General features: G+C 39.9%; 1 protein-coding gene across 11 annotated transcripts in view; it reads right to left on the reverse strand.

The window, feature by feature from the left end:
- EXD1 (exonuclease 3'-5' domain containing 1) overlaps positions 1-19,144 on the reverse strand; it is an 88,943-nt gene that overhangs the window by 68,064 nt on the left and 1,735 nt on the right. For 8 of the 11 annotated variants that reach the window (XM_082449350.1, XM_082449349.1, XM_082449342.1 and 5 more), the window contains 6 exons: positions 17,933-18,118; positions 14,749-14,817; positions 12,175-12,232; positions 11,777-11,904; positions 8,271-8,329; positions 4,634-4,720 (listed from right to left, as the gene is read on the reverse strand). In XM_082449350.1, the coding sequence (XP_082305476.1) occupies positions 4,634-4,720; positions 8,271-8,329; positions 11,777-11,904; positions 12,175-12,232; positions 14,749-14,817; positions 17,933-18,065 (534 nt within the window). In that variant the 5' untranslated portion in view covers positions 18,066-18,118. Of the gene's footprint in view, positions 1-4,633; positions 4,721-8,270; positions 8,330-11,776; positions 11,905-12,174; positions 12,233-14,748; positions 14,818-17,932; positions 18,119-18,549; positions 18,601-19,144 lie in introns of those variants that run through there. The other 3 variants (XM_082449346.1, XM_082449344.1, XM_082449348.1) reach the window with 2 other exon arrangements.

Genomic DNA, 19,144 nt, shown 5'->3' on the forward strand with positions numbered 1-19,144 from the left:
TTAAAGCTTGTGTTTCCTTATTAATTTTCTGTTTGGATGATCTGTCCATTGGTGTAAGTGAGGTGTTAAAGTCCCCCACTATTATTGTGTTACTGTCGATTTCCTCTTTTAGAGCTGTTAGCAGTTGCCTTATGTATTGAGGTACTCCTATGTTGGGTGCATATATATTTATTATTGTTATATCTTCTTCTTGGATTGATCCATTGATCATTATGTAGTGTCCTTCCTTGTCTCTTGTAACATTCTTTATTTTAAAGTCTATTTTATCTGATATGAGTATTGCTACTCTAGCTTTCTTTTGATTTCCATTTGCATGGAATATCTTTTTCCATCCCCTCACTTTCAGTCTGTATGCTTCCCTAGGTCTGAAGTGGGTCTCTTGTAGACAGCATATATATGGGTCTTCTTTTTGTATCCATTCAGCAAGCCTGTGTCTTTTGGTTGGAGCATTTAATCCGTTCATGTTTAAGGTAATTATTATTACCATTTTCTTAATTTTTTTTTTTTTTTTTTTAAGAGTTGCACTCAGTGCTACAACTTCTTTTTTTTTTTTTTTTTAATTTATTTATTTTATTTATTTTTATTTTTGGCTGTGTTGGGTCTTCGTTTCTGTGCGAGGGCTTTCTCTAGTTGTGGCAAGCGGGGGCCACTCTTCATCGCGGTGTGCGGGCCTCTCACCGCCGCGGCCTCTCCTGTTGCGGAGCACAGGCTCCAGACGCGCAGGCTCAGTAGTTGTGGCGCGCAGGCTCAGTAGTTGTGGCTCACAGGCCTAGCCGCTCCGCGGCATGTGGGATCTTCCCAGACCGGGGCACGAACCCGTGTCCGCTGCATTGGCAGGCGGATTCCCAACCACTGCGCCACCAGGGAAGCCCCGGGTTTGTTTTTGTAGGTCCTTTTCTTCTCTTGTGTTTCCCACTTACAGAAGTTTCTTTAGCATTTGTTGTAGAGCTGGTTTGGTGGTGGTGAATTCTCTTAGCTTTTGTTTGTCTGTAAAGCTTTTGATTTCTCCATCGAATCTGAATGAGATCCTTGCTGGGTAGAGTAATCTTGGTTGTAGGTTCTTCCCTTTAATCACTTTAAGTATATCATGCCACTCCCTTCTGGCTTGTAGAGTTTCTGCTGAGAAATCAGCTATTAACCTTATGGGAGTTCCCTTGTATGTTATTTGTCGTTTTTCCCTTGCTGCTTTCAATAATTTTTCTTCGTCTTTAATTTTTGTCAATTTGATTTCTATGTGTCTCGGCGTGTTTCTTGTTGGGTTTATCCTGTAAGGGACTCGCTCCACTTCCTGGACTTGGGTGGCTATTTCCTTTCCCATGTTAGGGAAGTTTTCGACTATAATCTCTTCAAATATTTTCTCGGGTCCTTTCTCTCTCTCTTCTCCTTCTGGGACCCCTATAATGCGAATGTTGTTGCGTTTAATGTTGTCCCAGAGGTCTCTTAGGCTGTCTTCATTTCTTTCCATTCTTTTTTCTTTATTCTGTTCTGTAGCAGTGTATTCCGCCATTCTGTCTTCCAGGTCACTTATCCGTTCTTCTGCCTCAGTTATTCTGCTATTGATTCCTTCTAGTGTAGTTTTCACTTCAGTTACTGTATTGTTCATCTCTGTTTGTTCTTTAATTCTTCTAGATCTTTGTTAAACATTTCTTGCACCTTCTCAATCTTTGCCTCCATTCTTTTTTTTTTTAATTTTATTGTTTATTTATTTATTTATTTATTTATTTTTATTTATGGCTGTGTTGGGTCTTCGTTTCTGTGCAAGGGCTTTCTCTAGTTGCGGCAAGTGGGGGCCACTCTTCATCGCGGTGCGCGGGCCTCTCACTATCGCGGCCTCTCCTGTTGCGGAGCACAGGCTCCAGACGCGCAGGCTCAGTAATTGTGGCTCACGGGCCTAGTTGCTCCGCGGCATGTGGGATCTTCCCAGACCAGGGCTCGAACCCGTGTCCCCTGCATTGGCAGGCAGATTCTCAACCACTGCACCACCAGGGAAGCCCTGCCTCCATTCTTTTTCCTAGGTCCTGGATCATCTTCACTATCATTATTCTGAATTCTTTTTCCAGAAGGTTGCCTATCTCCACTTCATTTAGTTGTTTTTCTGGGGTTTTATCTTGTTCCTTCATCTGGTACATAGCCCTCTGCCTTTTCATGTTGTGTATCTTTCTGTGAATGTGGTTTTTGTTCCACAGGCGGCAGGATTGTAGTTCTTGCTTCTGCTGTCTGCCCTCTGGTGGATGAGGCTATCTAAGAGGCTTGTGCAAGTTTCCTGATGGGAGGGACTGTTGGTGGGTAGAGCTGGCTGTTGCTCTGTTGGGCAGAGCTCAGTAAAACTTTAATCTGCTTGTCTGCTGATGGGTGGGGCTGGGTTCCCTCCCTGTTGGTTGTTTGGCCTGAGGTGACCCAACTCTGGACCCTACCCGGCTCTTTGGTGGGGTTGATGGCAGACTCTGGGAGGTCTCACGCCAAGGAGTACTTCCCAGAACTTCTGCTGCCAGTGTCCTTGCCCCTTGGGGAGCCACAGCCACCCCCTGCCTCTGCAGGAGACCCTCCGACACTAGCAGGTAGGTCTGGTTCAGTCTCCTCTGGGGTCACTGCTCCTTCCCCTGGGTCCCGATGTGCACGTACTTTGTGTGTGCCCTCCAAGAGTGGAGTCTCTGTTTCCCCCAGTCCTGCCAAAGTCCTGCAACCAAATCCCGCTAGCCTTCAAACTCTGATTCTCTAGGAATTCCTCCTCCCATTGCCAGACCCTCAGGCTGGGAAGCCTGACATGTGGCTCAGAACCTTCACTCCAGTGGGTGGACTTCTGTGGTATAAGTGTTCTCCAGTTTGTGAGTCACCCACCCAGCAGTTATGGGATTTGATTTTATTGTGATAGCGCCCCTCCTATCGTCTCACTGCGGCTTCTCCTTTGTCTTTGCATGTGGGGTATCTTTTTTGGTGAGTTCCAGTGTCTTCCTGTCGATGACTGTTCAGCAGTTAGTTGTGATTCCGGTGTTCTCGAAAGAGGGAGTGAGAGCATGTCCTTCTACTCCGCCATCTTGAACCAATCTCGAGCTTTTTAATTTGATGGTGTCCAAATTGTTTATTTTTGCTTTTGTTGTTTGTGGAGGTTTGTTTTAAATAATTTTCATTTGTGCTGCTAACTCTAATCTAGTCATCTAAAAGCTAAGGTTTACCTAGAAAGTGCATGGAACAAGAGGGAGGCAATTTAATTCCTGAGCAAAACTGTGCTTGATACCTCCATTCCTTTCCCTTTGAGAAAGTAAACATTCCAGAGGAAAGAGTTCAAGAAGGCAGACTGCCAATCCTAATAAAAATATTCTCTCAGTAGGCTGATGTAGGTCTTCAGTCAAAGGATGGAGGACGTTGATTGGGAACTCAGCTGGCTTTCTTGGCCCACTCCCCCTTAAATACTGATGATGCTGAGTTTGATCCAAAGGTGGTTACTCATCCTCTAGCTATTCAAGGCTCACTACAAAGTTCTTTGGATATAATGTATATCCTCACCTACATCTCCTTGATCCAGGAAAATGAGAATGATGTGGCAGAAATCTACTGTGGAAATCTACCAACCAGAGGAAAGATAAGAAATTCTCCGTATTTCGGGACTTCCCTGGTGGTACAGTGGTAAAGAAGCTGCCTTACAATGCAGGGGACGCAGGTTCAATCCCTGGTCAGGGAACTAAGATCCCACATGCTGCGGGGCAACTAAGCCCGTGCACCAGTTACTGAGCTCACGCACCTCAACTAGAGAACCCGCATGCTGCAAACTACAGAGCCCACGCAGCCTGGAGCCCGTGCATTGCAATGAAAGATCCTGCATGCCTCAACGAAGGTCCCGGGTGCCACAGCTAAGACCCAACACAGTGAAAAATAAATACAATAAATAAATAAATAATAAATCTTAAAAAAGAAAAGAAATTCTCCATATGTCTAAGGCAAGAGAACAGAGCTGGGAAAGAAGACCTCAGGTAGAGCCTCTGAGACAGCAGAGACAGCAACGATGATTATAAAGCTCTTTCCTTTTTTTTTTTGGCTGCACCACACAGAATGCAGGATCTTAGTTCCTCGACCAGGGATCAAACCTGTGCAGTAGAAGCACGGAGTCTTTTTTTTTTTTTAATTTTATTTTTGGCTGTGTTGGGTCTTCGTTGCTACGCGTAGGCTTTCTCTAGTTGCGACAAGCGCCGGCTTCTCATTGCGGTGGCTTCTCTTGCGGAGCATGGGCTCTAGGCGCATGGGCTTCAGTAGATGTAGCATGTGGGCTCACTAGTTGTGGCTTGCGCTCTAGAGCACAGGCTTAGTAGTTGTGGCACATGGGCTTAGTTGCTCCGCAGCATGTGGGATCTTCCCCGACCAGGGCTCTAACCCATATCCCCTGCATTGGCAGGCAGATTCTTAACCACTGCTCCACTGGGGAAGCCCCAGAAGCAAGGAGTCTTAACCACTGGACCACCAGGGAAGTCCCTAAAGCTCTCTCCTTTGAAAATAATAAACTGAGTACAAGAAAATTGAAAGACATTCCAAACAAGCTATAGGACAGTGACACTGGGGTGACATAAAAAAGACAATTAAAATAAATTTACCAGTGAATCTACAATTATTTCAAAATAAAAAGTTTTAAGAAATCTTTTACCTGAAGCCAACATAGTTTCCCATGACGACACACATTAGCTCCTTCTGCTGCCACACTCAGGACACTTTGCTTCTTGATGTGCAGCATCTGGTAAGAAAAGGAAGAAAATAAAAATCTCCAGAAGATAAATGTTGCAATTATAACATCATGAATGGCACAGGTAAAATGGCTAGAAATAAACAAAGTGGATCATATTTTTTTAAACTTACAAAATCCAAAACACGTCTACTTCACACACACACACACACACACACACACACACACACACACACACATCACACTGAATGCTTCTGATCCTCTTTTCAGTGTTCACAAAGTTATTCCACAACTGGAAAATAAATCATTCATATTGCAAATGCTAATAAGAGTTGAAAACTCAGATACCTTTTGTTACCACTGATGTTACAGCGAAAGGTTTCTAGTCTTTATGGCAAGATTCCTCATGCAAAGAACAGCAATTTACTATACCTAAAGGGAACTCACACAGTGGCTGAGTCTCATAGTATCTACTGTTCAGAATGAGAAAAACATAGACTCAACAGGTCCTTTAAAGTCTTGGATTCATTAAATTATTCAAAACTGAAATAGGGGTATCCTGGAAACACATGCTGGTCCTCTTATTATCTATATTCTTATATTTCAAAACATTATACAATTCTAAAATCTTTACTGCATAAGCCATGAAAATATCTGCGTGGCACAAGGTTCTCCCAATTTTACAGGTAGATAAATTACTCAAGAATAGAAAGGCAAAGTAACTTACACTAGCACAATATCTTCCTTTACAGAGCATAAAGTGTTCTATATTCTGAGTATCTTTCATCAATGATAAAAAAAGGGGACTCAACTTCAGTTCCATTCTCAATCAACAAGAAGGCTGCAAAACTAGGAACAAAAGCTGTATTTCCCTACTGATAAGAATTTCCAACTAATTCTTTAAATTTCCAGAGCAAAAGTTCTTATCCTATTATTTGTTGTTGTTGCCATGGACCCTTTAAAGCATCTGTTGATATATAAAGAATTCTTGTAACTCAATTAAAATGGCAAATGAATAGATATTTCTCTAAAGAAGGTATACAAATAGCCAATAAGCCTATATGGGAAAACAATCTAAAAAAGAGTGGATACATGTATAGGTATAACTGATTCACTTTGCTGTACACCTGAAACTAACACAACATTGTAAATCAACTATACTCCAACAAAAATTAAAAAAAAAAGAAAGGGCTTCCCTGGTGGCGCAGTGGTTGAGCATCTGCCTGCTAATGCAGGGGACACGGGTTCGAGCCCTGGTCTGGGAAGATCCCACATGCCGTGGAGCAACTAGGTCCGTGAGCCACAACTACTGAGCCTGCGCGTCTGGAGCCTGTGCTCCACAACAAGAGAGGCCGCGATAGTGAGAGGCCTGCGCACCGCGATGAAGAGTGGCCCCCGCTTGCCACAATTGGAGAAAGCCCTCGCACAGAAACGAAGACCCAACACAGCCAAAAATAAATAAGTTAAAAAAAAAAAACTAAATGGGAAGCATCTGTTTAAAAAAAAAGAAAAAAATAGCCAATAAACACATGAAAATATGCTTAACACTATTAGCCTTCAGGGAAATGCAAATCAAAACCACAATGAGATACTATAGATCTATGAGATCTATAGTGGTGTAGATCACACCACTAGGATGGCTATAATTAAAATGACAGATAATAGTGTCAGTAAGAATGTGGAGAAATTGGAACCCTCACGCCCTGCTGGTGGGAAAGTAAAGTGGTGCAGCAGCTTTGCAAAACAGTATGGCCAATCCTCAAAAAGTTAAAACACAGAGTTATTACATGAGCCAGCAATTCCACTTGTAAGTATCTATCCAAGAGAAATGCAAACGTGTCCACACAAGAACTTGTATATGTATGTTCACAGCAGCACTATTCATAATAGCCAAAAAGTAGAAACAATCCAAATGTCCATCAAATGGTGAAAGGAAAATGAAATGTGGTATATCCATACAAAGGAATATTATTTGGCAACAAAAATAAGTGAAATACTGATACACACTATAACACAGATAAACCTTGAAAATATTATGCTACGCAAAAGAAGCCAAGCCAATCACAAATGACCACACATCGTATGATCCCATTTATATGAAATGTCCTAAACAGGCACATTCATAGAGGCAGAAAATAGATTAGCGGTTGCCAGGGGCTGGGGGTACTCAGAAGGGATTAGAGGTGTTGGGTAAGGAATATGGGGTTTCCTTTTGGGGTATTAAAAATGTTCTAAAATTCATTGTGGTGATGGATGTACAATTCTGTGAATATGCTAAAATCCAGTGAACTGTACATTTTAAATTGGTAAATGTTATGGCGTGTGAATTATATCTCAATAACGCTGTTTAAAAAACAAAGAATCTGCTGAAAGCTAACCCTCTCTTAAAAAATACACCTGTGCAGGGGTTTCCCTGGTAGCACAGTGGTTGAGAGTCTGCCTGCCAATGCAGGTGAGACGGGTTTGAGCCCTGGTCTGGGAGGTTCCCACATGCCGCGGAGCGGCTGGGCCCGTGAGCCACAATTACTGAGCCTGCGCGTCTGGAGCCTGTGCTCCGTAACGGGAGAGGCCGTGACAGTGACAGGCCCGCGCACTGCGATGATGAGTGGCCCCCGCTTGCCGCAACTAGAGAAAGCCCTCGCACAGAAACGAAGACCCAACACAGCCAAAACTAACTAAATAAATAAAAAATAAAAATAAAAGGAATTCCTTTAAAGAAAAAAAAGTAAAATAAATATCCTTTAAAAAAAATAATAAAATAATTAATTAATTAATTAAAAAAAAATACACCTGTGCATACACGAGCATAAGCTTACTTCTAAACAAAAAACTTAACGATTTCCCTAAAGTCTAACTGTGAACCATACCCTAGGCTGAATAATTAGTTACTGCCATATCTCAAATTAATAAAAGATTATAGAGAAATTACCTAAATAGAGCATCTAGACTGGTCTTTTAAAAATATAAGTAAAAAAATTTCTGCCTCTCCTCTAAAACTGCCGATGGCTCTCCATCTTACTCAAGTCAAACTCAAAATCCTTATGTCTACCTGACCTGCCTCCTGCCCCCTTCCATTCCCTAACACTCTTTTTCACTGTGGTCTTGCCACAATGACCTCCCTGCTGTTCCTCCACACAAGTCAAGTGTGCTTCAGCCTCAGGGTCTCTGCACTTGTAATTATGCCTTCTTTAAGTTTTTTACTAGATATCCACATGGTTAGCTCCCTTACTTCTTTTAGATCTCTGTTCCAATGTCACCTCTTCACAGAGGTTTTCTCTGTCTACCCTACATAAAATAGGAACTCCCTGTCATTCTATTCACCATACTACACTTTTTCTTCATAGCACTTATCACCAGTTGATATACAATTATGTGTTTATTTTCTTGCATTAAAATAAGCTCCTTCAGGGCTAGAACTTTGTCTTGATTATTATTTTAACCCAGACCTCAGAACAATGCCTGGCAAATAGCCAGCTTTCAGATGTTTTGTTAACTCATTAGGAAAAACATTAATGATCTTATAATAAGAGAGAAATTTATGAGACATAGACATGATACACATTTGCAGATAATACGGAGAATGACTGAGGGCAATACTTACTGCAGCACCAAACTTCTGCTGGAACTGATCAACGACTGTGTATGTCACCTCCTCTTCCTCTACAGGAGAATGTTATTATATATATGTCTTCCTTGGCAATAGAATAGCCCTCCCACTAATTTTTGCCATAATCCTAAAGTCCTACTCTATTGCAACTCAAATGTCTAGAACTACTGAGACTAAGCCTAGAATACTGAGAACTATTTCATTATCACCTGCGTCAGCCCATCCCATAGTGAACACTATTAGCATCCTATTTGTCAGCTGAGAATAAACAAAAGCCCCACTGATATCTTATAAAATAAAATATTTACTCATTTCCTTTGATAATCCAGTAATGTTTCCTTCATCATATAAGTTTATGTCTTGAATACTTCAAGACATGTACTTTTTTTTTTTTTAAGACATGTACTTTAAAAAAAAATTTTATACAATTTTTAAAGGTTACACTCCATTTACAGTTATTAGAAAATATTGGCTATATTCCCCGGTGTTGTACAATAAATCCTTGTAGCCTATCTTATATCCAATAGTTTGTAACTCCCACTGCCCCACCCCTATATCTCCCCCAACACTAGGAACCACTAGTCTGTTCTCTGTATCTGTGACTCCGCTTCTTTTCTGTTATAGTCACTAGTTTGTTGTATTTTTTAGATTCCACATATAAGTGATATCATACAGTATTTAAGACATGCGTTTTCTAAAAGCACATTCATAATAAAAAATAATAGTTTAAAATAAATTAGTCCTGGAGATGGACCAATGTCCACACGTTTGGAATTCTCTGGATCTTGAAAATTAATTATTTTTCTAATTATGTAACTTAAAAGATTAGAGGTATAGTATAACATATAATTCTTCTTCATCTCCCAAACTTTAAAACTCTGGAGTGGCTCAGGACATAGTCCATAAACCGCTTCCTTTTTTCTATCCATACTTACTCTCTTGGTGATCTCATCTAGTCTCAAGGCTTTAAATATCATTTATAGGCTAGATCTTGAATTTATATCTCCACCTCAGATCTTTCTCTTCATCTCTCAGCTTACACTCAAACTTAGGTTGACCAAAACTAAACTCCTAACCATCTCCCCAAAACCTTTCCCACCCAGAATCCTTCCCATACTTCAGGCTGCTCAAGCCCAAACCCCTGAAGTCATCCTTGTTTCCTCTTTTTCTCTCACAACCACATCTCATCTGTCAGTACCTTGTGTTGGCTCCACCTCAGTATACATGCAGAATTCCACCACTTCCTACCAGCCGTACTGTCACAACGAGGGTCCAAACCACCGTACCCACTAGACAGAATTATTTCAGTAGCCTCCTAACTGGTATTCATGCTCTTACGCAGGCCCTCCTCTCAGTATCTATACAGCATCCAGAGTGATTTTGTAAAAACAGAAGTCAGATCACGTTACTCTTCTGCTCAAAACTCTCCAATGGAAAATAGAAGTTTTAAAAAATACCTTCTATAATAGTATAAAAATAGAAATACTTAGGGATAAATATGGCAAAAGATGTGTAAGACATACAATGAGAACTACAAAACACTGCTGAGAAATTAAAGATCTAAATAAATGTAGAGGTATACTGGGTTAATGGAATGGAATACTCAATACTGTTAAGATGTCAATATTCCCCAAACTGATCTATCAGTTCATTGTAATCCCAAAAAGGATTCCAGCAGAGTTTTTTCTTTTTTGGTAGAAATTAACAAGCTGATTCTAAAATTCATAGGGAAATGCAAAGAACAAAGAACAGCTGAAACAACTCTGAAAAAGAACAAAGTTGGAGGACTAATACTACCTGTTTTCAAGATCTATCATAAATCAACAATAAACAAAACAGTCTAGTATTGGTGTAAAGATAGAAAAATTAGATCAGTGTAACAGAATAGACTGTCCATAAATAAATAAACCTATATACATACGGAAAACTGATTTTTGACAAAGGTGCAAAGGTAACTGAAGGGAGAAAATACAGACTTTTCAATAAACGGTGCTGGACTAATTGGATGTCCATATGGAAAAAAAAACCTTGTCCATATCACATCATATACAAAAATTAAAAATGGATCATACAGGAATAAAGACGCAGACGTAGAGAATGGACTTGAGGACATGGGGAAGGGGAAGGGTAAGCTGGGACGAAGTGAGAGAGTGACTTATATACACTACCAAATGTAAAACAGATAGCTAGTGCGAAGCATCCGTATAGCACAGGGAGATCAGCTCAGTGCTTTGTGACCACCTAGAGGGGTGGGATAGGGAAGATGGGAGGGAGACGCAAGAGGGAGGAGATATGGGGATATATGTATATGTATAGCTAATTCACTTTGTTATAAAGCAGAAACTAACACACCATTTTAAAGCAATTATACTCCAATAAAGATGTTAAAAAAAAGTATATATAAACATTAAAAAAAAAAATGGATCATAGACCTAAATGTAAAACCTAAAATGTCTAGAAGAAAACAAAGGAGAAAATCTTTGCGACTCTGAGCTAGGAAAGATTACTTAGATATGACATCAAAAGCACAATCCATAAAAGAAAGAAAATGGATAAACGGTACTTCATCGAAATTTAAAATGTCTACTCTTCAAGAGATGCTTTAAGAGAATGAAAAGACAAACCACAGACTTGGAGATAATATTTGCAAAGCATTTATTTTAGAAAAGACTTGTATCCGGAATATATAAAGAACTCCCAACACTGAATAATAAGAGAACAATCCAGTAAGAAATGAACAAAAGATATGGATAGACATTCACCAAAGATATTCAGATGTCAAAAAAGCACATTAAAAAATCCTCAATGTCCTTAGTCATTAGGGAAATGAAAAAAACAACCAACCAACCTCCAATGGCTTCTCTTCTCACTGCAGAGTAAAAGCCAAGTCCTTTCAATGATATACAAAGTCTTCCATGATCCACTCACCCCACTTCATCCCCTACTGCTCTCCTTGCTCCAGCTACACTCATCTCCTTGCTGTCCCTTCAAGATCATGGCATGTTCCTCTCTCAGGCCTTTGCATCTGCTAATTTTTTATGCCTAAAAACCATTCCCCCCAGATATTCATACATCTTGGTCCCTCACTTCCTTCAAGCCTTTACTTCAAATGTCACTATTTCAGTGAGACCTGTCCTGGACACTCAAAAATTGTAAAACCACCCTCTCCACACATTTCTTCTTTTTCTTCTGTTTTTTTCTACTTAACATGTGGCACCAGCATACTATATAGTATACTAATTTATCTTATTTAGTGTGTTTCCTGCACCATAACTCGATGAAGGTAGAGATACCAAACTTTGGTATCCCCAACGTCTGGCATATAGTGTGCACTCAAATATTAAATAAACAAATGAATCATGATATTTTATCTTAATTCGGACCCTAGAAACAACAGCCTAGATGAGAATTCCACATAGAACCTTGACTCAGGGTTATACCAACTCTGAAGAGTTCTGAACCACAAGAGAGCCTAGAAAATTCAGAGCCCTGGTACTCACCTGATGGGCTGTACTTGAGGTCATTTAGCAGAGAGGTGGTTGGTGCCTCAGGGGCAGGAGAAGCAGGCTTATATACATTTAGGTCTTCATCTTTTATTGTATCCATCCTGTTTCTTTCTGTATTTAGACTATGCTTACAAAAAACAACACTTAGGTGAACTTGTTCTTTGTTGTTAATGCCATAAACACATCAGTTGTAAGGACTCTGGATCTTTCATAGAGAACCCATTCATCCACTGTTTACATTGATTTGAAGATACCATCTAAAGATGGAAGGAAACATCCACCTATTTCTTCTCATTTTAGGAATTACACAGCTAGTGAATTACAGTTAAGGCTTTCTACCCTAATGTGTACATCTGGGTAACATCATAATTAAGAAAATCATTCCATCATACCTAACAGAAGATGCCTTTTCTCTTACTGCACCTCGTTCTTCTTCATCCAGTAGTTCCACTGTAAAATAACCAAACGGCTTCCAACAGGGCTTCCAATCTGAAAGCAGTTAACTATCCCTCTGTCCCCTCCACACCCACAGTTTGATTATGTAACACAGACAGTAATTGGGAATGAAATGTTAGTCCATAGAGGCCTTCATCGGCCAGAAATAAATAGAGCAGAAAAGACTATCCGAAGTACTGAAGACCCCTAATCTTACATCCCTACATAGCTTCCTTGGTCATTTAGCAGGATTAGGAACCTCTCTACATACCCACTTTACCCTTTTTGTTCCAGGACACCTTTGTGGTCATGCAGATTGGTTCTAGAGATATCTTTTCTTTCCTATTTATTCCCATCCTAATGCATTTTCCCTCACACTATGTACTGTTTGGGGGTTTTCTCTTAAATCATTCATACTGTCCCTTCCACTTTCTCAGGCTGGTGCATTAACAGTTCAGCGACGTGAAAGGTAATAAAAGATAGACTGGAAATCACAAAAGAAATATGAGAGACACATTCCACAGAGACTCTGAAACCATTTATTTTTAACCTAACAGTTCACGGAATACAGGGAAATATTGTATATCACTGATTCTAAGATGCACATTTTAAACAACTCTGAAATTGGATATGATTTACAGTAAATGCACATGATAGTTTAATTGGCAGCTTCTTTTTCTTTCTTAGGGTGGGAAAAGAAATAATGCACCTTGTCATTAACGGCATCTAAGATTCAATTAAGTACACTTAGGTACTTTTCATGGAAAAAGTTTCTCAGGGGCCACTATGTTTCAAATGTCTCTTTCTCCTACACTGTCTAGAAGTGTTGAGTCTGGGTCAGAGAAAGTAAAATTCACTAAAAACTTGGATTAATCAATTATTAGCCTTTATCTTGATAATTCTTATTCAAGGTGCTTTTCAGGGAGAACCCTCTACGGCTGATTGAGCCACAGGGCAAAGAAAGAAGGAGGCCATCCTTTGAGCTTAGAAATTATAAACAAAGGCCAAGTCCTGAGAATGAATTTAGGAAGAAATGAATCCATGTGTACCGATCACAAAGCTGGTCAGTGGTCAGCCTTCTCCTGAGTTAGGAGATAGTAGTAGTGATTCCTTCATTTTTCTTTACAAACTCATCCACAGCCTAGCTTTGTTCCAGTCCAGAGCTCTGTTCTACTGCAAAGTCTAACAGTTAACACACAATTAACAATCCCTGTACTTCCACCACCATCACTGCCATTTTAAAAAGGCGCTCAAGGGACAAAGAGTGTTTACAGTAGCGTACTCAGTAAGAAATGACAGTTATATAAGCTGGCTGGGGCCCAGTGGCTAAGACTACACATTCCCAGTGCAGAGGGGCCTGGGTTCGATCCCTGGTCATGGAACTAGATCCCACATGCCGCAACTAAAGATCCCACATGCTGCAACTAAAGATCATGCAGGCTGCAACTAAAGATCACGCATGCCACAACTAAAATATCCTGCATGCCACAACTAAGACCTGACGTAGCCATAGAAAGAAAGAAAGAAATACTAAAAAAAAAAAAAAATAAGCTGGCTGGACTTGTCTGCTTTAAAGTAGGTCTTGATTGGCAGGAGTCCTTTCCTTTCCTCATATCTGCCCCAACGGTAAGAAATGCACAGTTCTATGAAGTCCCAGCTCACCCATTCCGCCACCCGCCTCCACCCCACACTGATATTCACTCCTCCTTGGAAGGCTTTTTGCTTTTGAGTTCTTGAAAGAAAGAATAGTTCTTGTTCCTAACCCTTTTCTCTTACCCCATTTGGCTTGTCTGAAGCACACTGACCAGATGAGCTTCTATAGCTCTTCCTTTAGGCAAACAATTGTATCTATTCTTGCTAAATTGTTTTAGCTGGCAGAAATAAAGAACAGGGCTACTTCCCACAATTCCAAAATCCCAAAAGGTCTAAAAACCAAAAATTTTTTTAACTCTTTTGGCAGCAAAACCTGAACTGACATACTATTTATAGTCCTATTTTATTCCACTTAATATGATTATCCATCCGTTTCTCTGTAGAAATGTGTTTTATTACAGAGTGCTAACCAGACCCACTTGAGGTGTTATGTAATATGACCAGTATATACCCTTTGTTAGCTTTTTGAAAAATCCAGAACTAGCCTGAGATCTGAAACATTTGGCCCCAAGGTTTCAAATAAGGGACTGTGAATGTACTGTGAATGTCTGGTGTTAAATTCGCTTGCTGAGCAAGACAGTTCCTTTCTGTTCAGATTCCTAACTCTGCCTGTGAGCTGAGTCTCTAGTACTGAGTACCAGATGTCCTCACATTGTAAAACCAACATGATTAAAATTCTCTACGACTGTTCTGCTCATAGCACCTACTGAAACAGTAAGATAAGGGACAATTCCCAAATACCAGCTTTAAGAGTTCATAAATGCAAGATAACATCTTAGTTTTCCCTCCCACCCCCAAACACTGAAATGAGGCAGAGCAATGAGTTTATTGCTACTGCAAATCCCAATACCAACATTTAGGGAACATGAAGTTCTCACCATTCACAATCTCGTGTCCAAAAAACATCTTCACTCCTGGGATACTTCGATCAGTCTCCACATTCTTCACTGTTATAGAAAACAATTCATTTGGTTGATAAAAAGTAATATTCCCTAAAACTATAAGAAAATATGTCTCACAAAAGTGCCCAAATCTGAGTTTTATAAAAATCCCCAAATTATTTTCCCCAAGGAATAAAAAGTCAATAATAAATTACAAAGCTATAACCTTGAAACAAGTAGTATAAAGAACAGAGGGAACCCCAGAATGGTCCAAGATACACTAAAAGGGCAGTAGTAGTACACTGAATTTAAACTTCTTCCAAAAGTATTCTAAGGCCTTTGGGGCTAAGGATTATCTACTTATTATATTTCTACTGATTTTTACTCCACCTAACTCCAGAAAAAAACTTAAGTCATCTGACTACTTCTAGAGTCCACACCCTGTTTCATGTCATGCTACATGCTTGAACTATTAATTGTCAGAGACAACAATCCAACTCGTGGCCCAATTACAGGCTCTTCTATGAGTAGGTAAGGGAGTTGGGAGAAGTTTATTTGTCATGTTTACAACACAGTGTCATTTTTTTCTAGATGGCAGCGCTCACAGCAGCTGTATATTTCCACATTTCTCAGCAATCCAAAACAAATGAGTTTTACCTTCACTAGTCCACTGAATATATTCTTACATAGGTCAAAGATCACCAACTGCCTATTTGTCAAATCCCAAAAAAAGTTTACAATCTTATACTTGGTTCCCATGCATCCACTGACAATATTGTTCTCTCCTTTCTTCTTTGGCTTACAGGACACTCTTAAGTGTTTATTTCTTTTCCTACTAATTATCTAAAGCCACCACACTGAGCACCCACTCCAAACCAGGCATCTTGCTAATTATTTGCCTGTGTTTGACTATCCAGTAACATAATGAGATAGGCATTTCACTGTCTCCATTATGGAGGAATTTGAGGCTCAGAAAGGTTGAATAACCTGCTCAACGTCACACTACTAGTAAAAAAAAGAGTCAGGGTTCAAAACCAGGCCTCAATGATTTTAATAAGCATCTTGTAACCAGTGTTCCACTGTCTCCCTGATTTGCTCCTTCCAGGCTCCTTAGCTGTCTCTACCACCACCGTTTGCCCCTTACACACTGATAATCCCTAGGGTGATATTCCTCATGCTTCTTCCTTCTCCTTGAATGATCACATCAACTTCCTAGTTGTCCTGACATACATTATTTCTCCAGTACGGATTATTTCTCTGAGCTCCACTCTCATTTTCAACTAATAGCAGACTTACTGCAATATTTTTCAAATTGATCATTATCTTCTCCCACTAACCAACAAACCTGTTCCTCTTCCCATTTCTATCAATTAATAACAGTACTATACACATAATCTGAGTTATAAATGTAGGAGGCTCTTTGACTATCTAATTCAGCAGTCCCCAACCTTTTTGGCACCAGGGACCGGTTTCGTGGAAGACAATTTTTCCATGGCCTGGGGTGGGGGGATGGTTTCGGGATCATTCAAGCACGTTACATTTATTGTGCACTTTATTTCTATTATTATTACATTGTAATATATAATGAAATAATTACACCACTCACTATAATGCTGACAGGAGGTGGAGCTCAGGCAGTGCTGAGTGATGGGGAGCGGCTGTAAATACAGATGAAGCTTTGCTCGCTCGCCTGCCATTCACCTCCTGCTGTGCAGCCCGGTTCCTGACAGGCCATGGACCAGTACCGGTCTGTGGTCTGGGGATTGGGGACCCCTGATCTAATTGATTACTAGGTTACTTATCCTCACTCCTAAGCATTTCTAGAATCTGTCTTCTCTTCTCCATTCCTTGCCAAACCTTAGCTCTGACTCCCATCATTTCCTCTTTATTGGGTCCCTTGATTGTCTGAATAGTTCCTTGTCTATTCTCCTTGTCTCTAGTTTATTGCTACTTCAAACCTTCCTTCATGCTGCTGTCATAGGGATGTCACTCCCTGCTTTGTCCAAATGGTACATAAATTAGTAAACAGGTGTAACAGTTCCACCATCAATTCCTCCTTTGGGAAGCCTTCCCCACTGTCCTAACCCTACCATTCTCAGATCTAAATTAGCTGAAATTTTGTGTTTCCATAGCATCTTGTGCGTCCCTCTATCACAGAGGGTATCACACTGCATTATATCTTTCTACTTGTTTACCTGTCTCCTTAATAGACAAAGTTTTTTGAGGACAGAGACCATGTTATTCTTATCCATATCCCTGGTACCCAGCACACTGCCTGGGATATAAAACTCAGTTAATGATTACCAAATGAATTAATATTGCAAAAGCCTGGTATAGTCCCATCCTAGCCTACAAAAGTCTATTTTAACTCATAATATGGCTTAACAATAACACTAATCTCTCAAATGTCATTTACACGTTTCAACTGTGAACTTGAAATTTATTGTGCCAGGAAATCAACTACTCTTAACAAGTCAATATTCTAGCTGAATAAAAACTATATATTGGGGCTTCAAGGTGAGCACATGGAGGAGGCTAAGACGGTGGCATGCCTAGAGAGGGTAGAAACTCTGAGCCCCTTCCCACATACCTTGCCCTATAAATCTCTTCCATCTGGCTGTTCCTGAATTTTATCCTTTAAAAATGAATTGGAATTGAAACTGGGAGGTGTAAAGGCTACCTTGTGACCAGGAGGATAACACATGGTCGCTGAGGTGGCAGAGCAGGAGCACAAGACACCTGATCCCTCCTGGCATCTTTCAGCCACTGCACCATTCCTCAGTAGTCTGTCTCTGGGCTTCTTTTTGCATGAGAAAAATTAACGCCTTACTGTCTTTGTGAATTTGTCTGTTGAAGCCAAAAGCAATTCTATCTAATACAGTGGTTATTTTTAATTTCAAGGTACATATGGAGAGAAATTAAAAGAAGTACCCAGTTAAAAAAAGCTCTATACATTGAAAATTTCCACTATCATGTCAATAAAAGTACAGAAGTGGGGACAAGCCAGCATATGCAGCCATGCTGCTCTGTTAGGGAAAACAGCATTCTAATCCTCCTCCCACCTTTTCCCTAAAATAGGAATAATGCCACTCTCCCAGTTGCTAAGGGAGCGCAGAACCATCACCCAAACTGAGTTATTAGTCTCCTAAGAGGCAGGAGATTATGAGAAATAAAATGAGACCTTTCTTCAGGACAACAATCTTGTTAGGGTCCACATGCTGGAGCACTCCCTCAAAGACGCCACAAACCAACGTGAGTTTCACTCTTCTCCACAAAATCTGGTTGAGGAAATGGTAGTCACTGCTAGGATCCATGCTATCTGATTCCAAAAGGAGCCTTCAAATAATCTTCTTTAAGTAACCAAACCCTTGAAAATAAAAGAGATCTATGATTTTTTAAATATTTTGGGGAAAATGGGGTTATTTTTCCTTTCCCCGTACCTGGGATAAGAAAAATAAAAATATTAGAGTAATTCAATTCTGTTCATCTTTTTAGAATGATAATGAGAAAAATATCATTGCAAGCACCAACTCTAATTTATACATGGGAAACTGAAAAGTATAAGACTTCAGGCAAGGTGGGTTTGACGTCTTTGTCTATAAAATGGCCTAATATCACTTTTCCTTCCTTAGCTAAATGGAATAAGAAGAACATTTAGAGGCTTTTTAATAGCACATGCATACATCATCTTAACAGCAACCAAAAAAACTAAAAGAACAAATGAAAAAAATTGATATTGGCAAACACCTGCCAACACATTGCAATGAATTGTTTACCCAGAAACGTCTGGGATCTAACCTCTTCTAGATGAAGCCTCTTCTAGATGAAGCACATTTCCAGAGTTTCACACTGTAACCAACCAAAGAATAAGTGACTTAGAACTATCACAATTTATGCATTACCAATCCAGCTGCCATGTCACTGCGAGGGCCATTCCACCCCACCCTGGCCACAACTCAGGGACTGGGCTGCTGTAATGTCACCAGTCATGTGCAGCCTGACAGATTAACTGACACATGCCACACACTGGTTTTGTAAAATTCAACTGTTTTTGTAAAAATGATGCATGCTCATAAAAAGGATAACAATGCAGAAATGTACAAAGAAAAAACTTTATCTTGCAGAAATAGCTATCATTCACAGTAGACACTCTTATAATCCTTAGTGTAATACTGTAAATTAAAAGATAAATCCTTTCTTTAAAAAGTATCTTTTAGAACAATCCTGTTATTCGCATGTCTTTGTATTTAGAACCTCAGCTAAGTGTTCCTCCACAGTGCTTAAATTTAAAAGTGGCTTGCCTTTGCCCCACTTGGAATAGTCAACCAGTGAATTTTGCAATTTAGTTTAACTATAAAACACTGACCAAATAACTAAGGCCCAATTTGACTAG

The sequence above is a fragment of the Balaenoptera physalus genome (genome assembly GCF_965194825.1).
Source record: "Balaenoptera physalus genome assembly, chromosome: 2".
NCBI lineage: Eukaryota > Metazoa > Chordata > Mammalia > Artiodactyla > Balaenopteridae > Balaenoptera > Balaenoptera physalus.